Source organism: Podarcis gaigeae (genome assembly GCF_964106915.1).
Source record: "Podarcis gaigeae genome assembly, chromosome: 4".
Classification (NCBI taxonomy): Eukaryota; Metazoa; Chordata; class Lepidosauria; order Squamata; family Lacertidae; genus Podarcis; species Podarcis gaigeae.
Window position 1 is genome coordinate 60651867 of NC_139677.1, and position 12097 is coordinate 60663963.

General features: G+C 43.6%; 1 protein-coding gene across 7 annotated transcripts in view; it reads right to left on the reverse strand.

Annotated features, from left to right (window-relative positions):
- USP25 (ubiquitin specific peptidase 25) overlaps positions 1 to 8797 on the reverse strand; it is a 52790-nt gene extending 43993 nt beyond the window's left edge. For 2 of the 7 annotated variants that reach the window (XM_083736188.1, XM_083736187.1), the window contains exon 1: positions 7759 to 8322. In XM_083736188.1, the coding sequence (XP_083592314.1) occupies positions 7759 to 7803 (45 nt within the window). In that variant the 5' untranslated portion in view covers positions 7804 to 8322. Of the gene's footprint in view, positions 1 to 7158; positions 7265 to 7758; positions 8377 to 8517 lie in introns of those variants that run through there. The other 5 variants (XM_083736190.1, XM_083736184.1, XM_083736189.1 and 2 more) reach the window with 5 other exon arrangements.
- Positions 8798 to 12097: the final 3300 nt, after the last annotated feature.

Genomic DNA, 12097 nt, shown 5'->3' on the forward strand with positions numbered 1-12097 from the left:
AAAGATGGCTTATTAGCATGGCATTGTGAATTAGGCCTAAATCATCTTCATTGTTATCAACACTTTAAAATAATGTTCGGAGTATATAATAATCTTTAGGGTTTAAATAGTATTTTTCCTGGCTTAAAGTGCTTCAGACACGTTCTCTGCACACTCGGCCAAACAGTGGGGCTGAGACTGAGTGCTGGTAGCCTACCTAAATTCATTCAGCAAATTTACTGTTGAACCCCTCTCCATGATAAGAATCTACTGGTCATCATGACACTTGTGCCATCAGAATAGAGCCTTTCTGTGAAGACTGTGCAGTGATCTACATGCATAAAACCAACAGGCACCTTCCAAAAACCCATCCTAAACCCAAACTCAAAAAAGTCCCATGACAATTGACAAATGGTAACGGGGGCAGTTCCATGAAATCTAGAATCCCCTAGTCATGGACCGGCACATGGGTGGTGGATACAGATTCAGTCATTCTGACTCAAGGAATAAGGCAGCTGAGTAGCACAGCAGCTGTATCCGTGACTGAGCAGTCATATTTAGGATCCAAACTGCTCATCCTGAAAAGCTGGATGCCATCCTATCAGAGACACATGAGGAAGGTAAAATTAATTTCCTGGGTGATTTTTATCTGTGGCCTGGGAGTATTGGGAAAGAAGGAATTGGCAACAGCACACATTTCATATATTGTTAAGATTGGTCTTCAGAAGAGCTGTGGTTCTACCTCTGTGACCTCTCTAAAAGCATAGAAACAAGCTGGCAGAATATGGCTTGTGTAGCTCTAGAGGTTCCACAGGTTTAGAGGGGGAAAGAGCAGAACTGAATGACTTTCAAGTTCAGAAATGCCAAACATTTATTTTATCCCAAGTTAGTTTATTTAAACATTAAAGAGAGACTGAGCCATAAATAATTTGCTTACAGGACTATGTGGTTAAAGAAATGACAGAAAGCTGCAACATTCAAGGCAAAAGCTTTTGCCCTGGCTGTCCTGGGCTTCTTCCACTAATATAACACAACCATGTGTAGAATGCTGGCAGGGACCGTGAGACTACAAAAGAGATGTAGAAAGAAGAGAAACCAAACCACAGTATACTGGGGTTCCCAGTACAGTGGTACCTCGGGTTAAGAACCTAATTCATTCTGGAGGTTTGTTCTTAACCTGAACTGTTCTTAACCTGAATCACCACTTTAGCTAATGGGGCTTCCTGCTGCTGCCGTGCCGCCAGAGCATGATTCTGTTCTCATCCTGAAGCAAAGTTCTTAACCTGAGGTAATATTTCTGGGTTAGCAGAGTCTGTAACCTGAAGCATATGTAACCTGAAGCATATGTAACCCGAGGTACCACTGTATACTGTCAAAGGGGAAATAATTTTGAAATTCATACTTGAATGAAGCCAAAACATTTCATTTCTGACTATTGCACTCTGCTCTGTTGGACTCCAGAATAAATATATTTTATAGTTAGTACATTAAACTTACATTGTAAGTTCAATGTTTTCTCCACTGAGATTGAAGAACCAGCAGATATTTTAAAACACCACTGCTGGAGCAAGAAGCATTGCATCTCCACACTTCTCTTGCCCCTCAGGATAAGTTTCCAAAAATTGTCATTATTCATGAGCATCTCTTCTCCAAGCAAACAGAAAAATTCATTGAAAAACAAACATCTCACGGGTTTGTAATGCCTCTTGCTCAGTGATACCAGAATCTAAAATGCAATCTCTGCTAGAGAACAATTAAATTATATGCATGAGTGTATTTAGCTTTCATGAACTGTGTATACTAGATTTAGACTGTGGTGGTTTCCCTGCTTCACAGTAACACAAAAACAAATGCACTACTGGCACCAAGAAGGGCCCTTGTTCACAGCCGTCGTAGTTCACAAACCTGCTAAAATGCACTACACACACACAGCTTGAAAAGGGTGGCAAAACTGGAATGCCCTTTGAGACTCAAGGCTTAGTAAAATGCTGAAGATGTGAAGGAAGCTGGAGTTAAGGCAGGATATTGTAGGGAAGGGCTCCCATTAGGTATGCCCTCTTCTCTGCAATCAATGAGCTACCAGGAAAAAAAAGCTTAAAGGAGCCAAAGCAACAGATTTTACAAGCAGAGCAAAGTCCCTTCAGTTCTTTCAGCTACTGTTCAAAGAAACATAGAATGTATGCTCACCTCTCTTTGGAGAATTTCAATAATTTATCCCTAATTCTGAATGAATTTAGTATAAAGATGGTTAGTACATAATTACAGCAGCCTACTTCCATTATACAAATATACTAGTTCACTATAGATTTTACCAAATTATCACTTTATGCAGGACTTAGAATCATAGGATTGTAGAGTCAAAAGAACCAGGAGTCATCCAGTCCAAAGCTCTGTAATGAATGAATCTTTTTGCCTAACGTGGGGCTCAAACCCACAGCCCTGAGGTTAAGAGTCTCATGCTCTACCAACTGAGCTATTAGAAAATATATTTAGCACATTTTAATCTTGCTTCTTCTGACTGCTGCTTGTATGTTCTTAACTGGCCACAGATTGTGTTTTATTCACCTCTTGGTACTTGCAATCAAAAAGTAGAGATGGCAGCTATAAGGAAAATCATTGTGTTATGATACAAAATCAATTCAGATATAACAAAAAATGAAGTTTCAAAAATGACAATTGTTTGGTACTTAATACAATTTTAAAATCCTTCATATGTCAAAACATTTTACTTGTTCAACAATATTCTACCAGCTGTGTATACCAGGACATGTACTTAAAAAGACCAGTAATTATAGCAATAATTAAAGCCACTAAGTATACATTAAGGAAGTGTGTCATAGTTCTTAAGTACCAATTAGGTGTAAATATCTCTATGAATGAAAAAATTAAACATACACAAAATAGATGCACCTAACATATAAGTCTGTTGAAAATGTGTTTTCAGTGACAACACCCTTTGCAGTAGCAAGGAAAGAGACTGGAAGTCTGGAAAAGAGAGGACTTCTCTACCTCCAGCACCTGAAGCCAGCTGCTACCATGGAACTCAAGTGCAGCCAATGGAATTTCTTGTGTACAAAAGCCAAACCTAGCAATCCATACATTCCTCAACAGGGCATCCTGCATGTATGATTTCTGGTAAGAATGAAGTGCAAACTGTCCTTAAGTGATCTATGGAGCAAAAACCAGGGAGATAACATTTCATACATTTTTCTAATACCCTTGACCGTACTTGATTGCAGAAAGTGACATTTTAAAAACCTAAACATATAAAATAACAAGCTATTTTACACCAATATCATACCACTAATGTAGTATTTCGCTCCAGCTGTTTATGCTACTTAGTTCTACTTCCACCAGTGTTACACACAGTAAGAGTCTCCATACATTTTAATGGGCCAAAGTACCAGCAAGAAGATACTCCTCAGTATGTTTCTAGGTGCTACCACAAAACACATGTATAGGGAAAGAAAAAACATAAGCTTAATGTTCAAAGTTGGAACAAAAACAGCTCATCCCCAGGGGATTTGCAGTTTTCCTATGGGAAAACTTTATATGGAATGTTTTGCATGCTAAGTTCAGTACGCACACAGCATTTTTCTATGTTTTGCCCCAATTATAGAATTAGAAGATCACTTGGTCTGCAATTCTATTGCATTCTGGTCTCAATAGGACATACTTCTGACTAGAAATGGCTAGGATTGCATATTATCAAGTCCTGAAGACTTTCTGTGCTACAGACTTACAGAACAAAGCTGCTTCTTCAAATCTGTAGTACAGAAACTCTTCAGGAACTAGTGATATGCTAAGGGGTCTTCTGCTTGAATAGCTGGGACAAAACTTACTATTTGCATCAAGCATTCCATACAAAATTGTTGCATAGGAACTGCAAATCCCATGGGGACAACTATATTAGTGAGATACTTTTGTTTATGCTTGTGTTATAGACATAGGAAAGACCTATCCTTTTAAATTGTCACTGTCATGGTAACAACACCCATCATCTAATAATCTACTATTTAATGTAAACTGCAGGCAACAAGTATTTTTTTTTTAGGAAAAGATATACTGACAGCTACTAGTAGTAATACATATCTGACAACATTCTTTTGTGGGAGTTCACTATGGGAAAGAATTAGTCAAGCCGGAAGGGCATGGTTCCCAAGCAGTATATGTTTATATTCTCACACTAAAGGCAGACACTTAAAAACAGGCAAAACTAACATGAGAAACTATAATTGGAAATTGCAGAGCTCTGCTTTGTTCTAGTAATAGGAACTTTTACTCTCAGAATAAACACAAGAATACAGAACATATCCTGCTTACCCAATATTAATTTAGATCATTTCACGTTATCTTTCTTATTTCAACACACACAGGTTATGTATCCATCTATCCCAAGAGGCATATTTGAAGGTTCATTCAGCAACACAAGCACAAATATTATTTTCACATAGGAAACTGAGTTATATTGAGCTGGATTATTGGTCTATCTAGCTCAAAACTGTCTACACTGATGGAGTTCTCTCTTGAACCTGCCCTACCTGGATATGCTGGGGTTTCAACCTGGGACCTTCTGCACACAAAGTAGATGCTCCTCCACTGAGCTACAGCCCTTCCCAAAATTACAGACTCTTTAGAGAACTCATTGGAACTGTTTGGAACCAGAGAAACACCACTATGGGGTACCAAGCAGTTGTTTGCTGTTAAATGAACCCAGCTGTTTCAAACATCCCTGCAAAAACGGTTATAAACCAACAGCTTCTGGTCCTTTGGACTTTGAACTGGGCAGTGACAGGGGTTCGGCCAAATTTTTGAATTGAATTGTATCCACAAGCACATTAATTTGCATAGCATACTTTGCACTGGAAAATTCAGTTTGCATCAGGAAAAATTCTAATGTCCCAGATCAGCCTTTGTCAAGCAAGCGCCTTCCAGACATTTTGGATTGCAGCTTTCATTAATCCCATTTCTACCAGCCCACTTTATTTCCATGCCTCCTGAATTAACGAGAAAAGTCTCTTCCTTCACAATCAGCACTGAAATGCTCTATTCCTCCTCCACCAATCTACTTCACAGGTGGCATTTTTTCTTCTAGCAAAGGAGGGCACTTTGCCTCTTAAGTGGTCAATACCAGGGGTCAGCAAACTTTTACAGCAGGGGGCCAGTCCACTGTCCCTCAGACCTTGTGGGGGCCTCGACTATATTTTGGAGGAAAAAAATTAAATAATTCCTATGCTCCACAAATAACGCAGAGATGTGTTTTAAATAGAAGCACACATTCTACTCATGTAAAAACACCAGGCAGGCCCCACAAATAACCCAGAGATGCATTTTAAATAAAAGGACACATTCTACTCATGTAAAAACACGCTAATTCCCGGACCGTCCACAGGCCAGATTTAGAAGGCGACTGGGCCTTAGTTTGCCTACCCATGGTCAATGCGGAAATGCAGATTACTAGTCTCTTAGAAAGCTAGCAAGACTAGTAACTTTTGGGGGCTTATTTACAAAGCTGGGTAGGATGTATGTTTAAACAGAAACACCCGTCACACTTTCCATTCAGTGCATCTGGGATACAACTACTCATGACTTTCGTTTTAGCATGAATGCAAACAGCGCGAAGATGAAAAGCAGTTGTCAAATCCTCACTGAAGTACAGAGTATCAACAACACAGAAGTACTCTGTTGAAGGTACTCAAGGAGTAGATTTCTACTGTTATGAAAGCATGTTAAGAACACACAGGTACTGCTTACTTTAAATCTTGTATTTTATGAGACATTTTTGAAGGAGTTAGAAGCAGATATAAAAGGATACAAAATGCAAAAGAAATGAGGAGGCAAGTGGAAAGAGGTAAATGTGGAAATAGAAGTGAGTAGGTTTTTTTTAACACATACTTGTTCAATGTATAGCATCTTTGCAAGCCTTTATGGCTATGCATTTGGAATGTCCCTCTTCATTTCACATGAGTCAAAAACAAAAAGTACAAATTTTTAGTGGCCACACACCTCTCAAATTGATAAGTTATAAACATACTATATCAAAAGATGGCCATATTTAACTTATAGGGACGTGGGTGGCACTTTGGTCTAAACCACTGAGCCTCTTTGGCTTGCTGATCGGAAGGTCGGCAGTTCGAATCCGTGCAACGGGGTGAACCCCCATTGCTCTGTCCCAACTTCTGCCAACCTAGCTTTTTGAAAGCATACCAGTGCAAGATACCGCTGCGGCAGGAACATAAATGTTGTTTCCGTGCGCTCTGGCTTCTTGCACCAGAAGCAGTCTAGTCATGCTGGCCACATGACGTGGAAAGCTGTCTGTGGACAAACGTTGGCTCCCTCGGCTTGAAAGCGAGATGAGCACAGCAACCCCATAGTCGCCTTTGATGGGACTTAACTGTCCAGGGGTCATTTATCTATTTTTTACCTATTTAACTTATAGGCATCTGTGCTTGAAACAATTCTATAAAAAAGACTTGTTCAAAAATGTGAATGAATGGTTTCAAATTATCAGAGAATATTAGGCTTAGACCAGGGTTTCAAATATTTGCTAAGCCTTGAAGCTCATTGGATAACCTTGGATCAGGCAGTATCTCTCAGTTAACCTACCACACAAGGATTTTGGAAAGACAAAACGGAAGTAAAAAAGAGCAGATGAAGGCCATGTATAGCAGCCTTCTTTGGAGTAGGATTATTTACACATTCCAACAGATTATGTACTTCACATAAATTCAAGGATACCAGTCTTACTCTTTATTTATATCGAAAGGTTCAAAGTGTTATAGAAAGGACAACTCTCCTTGGGACAAAGTACCATGAACTTTCTCCAGAATTAGATCATTTGGATCCTATATCCCATGAAATAGCAAGCCAAATCTCCAAAGGAAATACATAACCTCAAAAGAAACATATATACAACTCAGAAGCTACTAACATAGGCCACTGTTATTAATAGTTAACAAAACACCTTCGATATAATCTACAAAGTTCAAGTAAAGCATTCACACAACCAACCACACTATACTTCGAGCTAACAACCAGATTTCCTGGCTCAGGGCAAAAACAGAAGCAGTAGCGTTCTTCACCACCCCTCACGGGATACACATTTACAGACTCATTTCAAAGCTTTGCATTAAGTACATGAAACATAGTTGAAGCAGGAAACCCGCCTGCTTCCTACACCTCTGAGTACTGTATTACAGAACCGGTTGGAAGAGCTGGCATGACATGATCAGGACCGAGATGCGTCTCAGGGGGTGCAGAATCGGGGGAGGATGAAAACGTCAATCCCTCTATTTAAAAATAAAGTGGCACTTTTGTGAGAGGAGGGGGGCAGGGAAGGAAGGGCGAGTTGCGGATCGAAACGCCGGGCTCCTCCTCCGTCCCCCTAATATACCAACCCCCGTGGGCACTTCTCTGGCAAGGTAAGGAGGGAAAAGCAGGGCAAATGCGAGAGGAGGAACACGCTTCCAGGAACTCAAAGCGCGGACGGGGTGGAGAAGTAATACTGACAGGAAGGCAGAGCCGCTTCCAGGAGCTCAGTGCCCCCCCCCCCCGGCCACGATCCCCTTCCCCAGGCCGGGAGGAGCCGCCCAACCGGCTCTAGCCTCTCCCTCGCTAGACGCAAAGGTCACGGAGGGAACCCGGGAGGGAAGGCGCCGACCCGCCTCGGCTCCCAAAAGCCAGGCCCTCGCGTAGCCCAGCAGCCTGCCCAAGGGCTTCCTGCCTGGGCCTGAACACAGGGTAGCTCTCCCCCACCCCGCGGGCCAGGTCGCCCCTCACCTTCTGCGCGTTGCTCTGCTGCAGCACATTCTGCTCCACGGTCATGGCCCCGGCCCGACTCCGGCTTCCCTCCCCGCCGGCCTGAGGAGGTGCAGCAGCAGCAGGAGACGGCGCTAGCCGAGGGTGGGGAGGGAGCAACGGCAAGGCCGGGCCGGAGTGGACGGGCCGTGGGAGGGAGACGAGGGAGAGGAGCGCGGCGTGGGGAGGCCGCGGCTCGGGATCCACGCAGCCGTGACGCGACGCGCCTGCCCAGGCAAGTGGCAGCCCTGGAAAGGAGCGGGGCGCGCTCAGGCCCGGCGGTGCGCCTGCCGCTTGCTAGGAGTGTACGCGCCGCCGCCGCCGCCTCAACCAAACATGCCCAGCCCAGGAATGTGCTTGGGCTCCTCCCCTTCCCCGCCGCGCCTCCCTCCTCGGCGGCGCAGCCCTGCGCGCTCCCTACTCGGAAGTAAGTCTGGCCGAGTTAGTCCCGGCTAAGCGCGGACGCGCAGGGCTGCAGCCCGAGCTGCGAGAGGGCAAGTGAGGAAGGGAAGACGCCGCCCAGCTGCCGCCGCTACCGGGGAAAGGCGACTGAACGGGAAGCAGGAACTTCTCCTCTTCCCGCCCTTATCCTGCGGCGGCCGTCCAGCTTGCAAAGCCTCTGGGGATCCCTTTTAGCTCCACGGCGGCCTTCCTTTCGGAACAAGGGTCGGGGAAGAGCACATACCGGCGGCTGGCGGGGCGAGCGGCTAAAGCAGGCCGAGTCATCCCTGCAAGTTTTACCTTGGTGGGGCCGGTTGGCTGCTGCGGACCCCCGCGCCCCTTTCTGTCCTCCAGGCTAGCAAGAAACAATGCGGGAATAATGCAAGGATTCTTCTAGCCAGGTGAAGACACTCCAGGAAGTTGTGGAGGTGCAGTAGCCCCTGGGACTGTGAAAGGTTTGGAAACTTTGCTCATACCAGTAAGCTCTAAACGGTCTGGGTACTAGAAGGATTACTTGCTTCCATATGATTCCACCTTCTTCCTGAGATGGTTTCTGCTTCATATCCTGTTTCTGAGATTAATCTCATGAATAGGTGGGGCAGGGCCCTCTCCACATTGGCACCCAGGCTCTTGAATTCATCTCCATGGGAGGTACATTTGTGTCACTTCCTGTTTTCTTTTTGACAGTCAGTCAAAGCTATGGTTTTCTGTAGTGTCTCTTGTGACACTGAGGCTGTTATTTTTGCCTCCTCGTACTGTGGTTTTTGCTGCTATTACACTGCTGATTTTTGATCAGTGGTTTGGCTTTATGGTTTGATGGGTTTAATCATTTTAAATACATTGTACTGTGCATCACTTTGGACCAAAAAGCAGGATAAAAAGAAACTATGCATGATATTCAGTGAAGTTCTGCTCAGGGCACACCTAATGAAATCAATAAACACGTATTACTTGCGTCAACTGATTTGTTTTTTTAATTAATATTTCTGTGTAATATTTCCCCATAACCAAAGGTTATCTTGTCATCTTCCAAAAATATTTAAAATATTATAAACAATTTAAACCATAAAAATACAACATAAAGAGCATCGGACAACTGAGAACTCAATCCCAACAGTGATTATGCTCACAGAGCACAGACCTCGCACAGCACAGACAGATCTTAATTACCAGATTTCTTTGATCCTATTAAACCTTTGGAAAACCTTTAAAAAGCAGAGAGAATTAATGTCTTCCCCTACTGCCAGAAAGAATACAAAGTATTCATAGCATGTGAGCCTTTTCAGGAAGGATGTTCTACCATCAGGATACTGTCCTTTGTCACACTTATCCCGGCTAAGGCACCCAGAGAAAGCCTCTGACAATGGCATTGGGGAATGGGATGGTGTTTGTGAGTGAAGTGTAGGCTTTAAAGATTAAAAGCAGCATTTTGAATCTGGATTGGAATCCAGCTCACCTGAAACAAAGCTAATGTAATATACTGTAGTGCAGTTAGCTCTGTCTTGGACTAATGGGAGTTCCCTGACTGTTTTCAATGGTAGTTCCATATACAGTCCTATGTGTATTTACTCAGAAGCAGTCCTGCCTGAGTTCAGCAAGACTTACTCCTAGATAAGTGTGCATGTGGTTGTAGCCTTTGTCTATCCTCTCTCTCAGTCAGTGAATTTGGCATAGAGAATGTTGCAGATTAAGTGAACTACAGTGAGAACCACATGAAAGGTATTAATGGCCCCCTCAAAAGGAGTTTTTCACACTCAGATATCATTAACACATTAATACATTTTAATTTTATTATTGTTATTTGCATTTCTATACCACTCTTCCTTCAAGGATCACAGGGCAGTTTTCAAGAACAGAAAAATACATATCATAGTAACAAACAAAAACAGTAACCCAACATGCAGTTTAAAAGGCCTTGAATTCTTTAATTAGCCAAAGGCCTGGGAAAAGAGGAATGTTTTTGCCTGGAGCCTAAAGATACGTAATGAAGGTGCCAGAAAGAGTGTAACTCCATCAAGAGCAGGCAACCTCCTATCCATCCGGTTTAGGGAGCTGCCCACTAACAGTGACTCAGTCTTATCTGGATTTGAGCTTTAGTTTGTTGGCTCTCAGCCAGTCCATTACTGAGACAAGCATTGGTCCAGCACATCCACTGCCACACCTGCAGATGTAGAGGAGAAGTAGAGCAGTGTGTTATCAGCAAATTGCTGGGAACCAAACTCCCAAACTCCAGATGACTCCACTTAGCAGTTTCATGTAGATGTTAAATGTTAACAGCATGGGGATAAAATCACACTCCAAGGAACCCCACAATGAAGGCTCCACTGTGCCAAAGAGCACTCCCTAAGCATCACCCTCTATAAATGACCATCCAAGTAGGACCAGAATCACCGCAAATCAGTACTGCCCAACTCAGGACAGTCACTCCATAAGGATACCATGGTTGATGGTATCGAAAGCCACTGAGAAGTTGAGAATTAACGGGGACACATTTCCCCTGTCTGTCTTCCAACAGAGGTCATCATACAGGGCCACCAAAGCAGTTTCTGTGCTGAAACTGGGCCTAAAGGCTGATTGAAATGAATCTAGAAAATCAGTTTTCTCCAAGAGTGCCTGGTTCTGGTCACTCACTCAAGAAACTTGCCCCAAAAGGAGAGCTTGGCAACTGTCTTGTAATTATTTAGATTTAATGAATTCAGGGAGGGCTTCTTGAAGAGCGGTTTTACCATTCCCTCCTTCAAACACCCAGGGACCTTCCCCTTTCACAAGGAGGCATTCATCACCTCCCTGACCCAGCAAGCTGTACCTTCCCTGCTTGTTTTTATCAGCTAAGAGGAGCAAGGGTCCAGGTCACAAGTGATGGCCCTTACTGATCCAAGCACCTTATTCACCTCTTTGAAACTTACTAACTAAAACTCCCAAGATTCACCTGGTGTAACAGTGGAGTCAAGGTTCCAGTGGATGCAATTAATTTTATCCTCAATATGTTTTACAAACAAATGACAGCGAGCTACTACTGTTGGTTTTATCATATCCATTGGATCAAACTATAGAAGCCAGCACACTATTTGGAAAAGCTCTGCTGGATGGCACAATGATGATGCAATGGAGGCAGCGAAGTATGACTTTTGCTGCCTTCACTGCCACTAGGTAGGCTTGATGATGAGCCCTCACCAGTGTTTGATTGCATTTGAATGGAGTTCTTCTCCACTTGCATCCAAGCTGTTTCCCACCTTGTTTCGTCATCCTAAGCTCTGGAATATACCAGGGATCCAAGCAGGCTGTATTAAGCGGGCCAGGGCTACAAAGGGAGTGTCAGTCATATGAGCCGGAAAATCCCCCAGAGCCATCTGGAAACCCGTTTGATGCATCAGCCTCTGAAGGAAGACCATCTTAACAGGTCCCCGACATCTACAGAGGGCAAAAAGGGGTTAAACCTAAAGCTCAACAAGAAATGTTGTGACCATGACAGCAGACTGATATCAATATCCCCTACATTCAGATCACTCTGTTCCTACTGAGTTAAGAAAACAAGGTCCAGAGTGTGGCCTGCCACATGCGTTGAGTTGATGACATGTTAGGACAGCTCATGGTCATCATGGCAGCCATGAAGTCCTGAATTACCCCAGAGCCTCTTTCATGGATGTTGAAGTTCCCCAAAATCATCAGTCTAGGAATCTTCAACAACGCCTCTGAGTCCAGCTCTGTCAGCTCAGGCAGGGAGACTGCTGGGCAGTGAGGTGAGTGGTAAACTCCATAGAATCCATAATCTGTCCCGATTGTCAAGTGCCAGGAACACACACCCTAGATCGCCCCCCAACTGGACAGAGAGCCTGGAGAGAGAAATAATTTCTGTAGACCACAACAGCCCCTCCTGCCT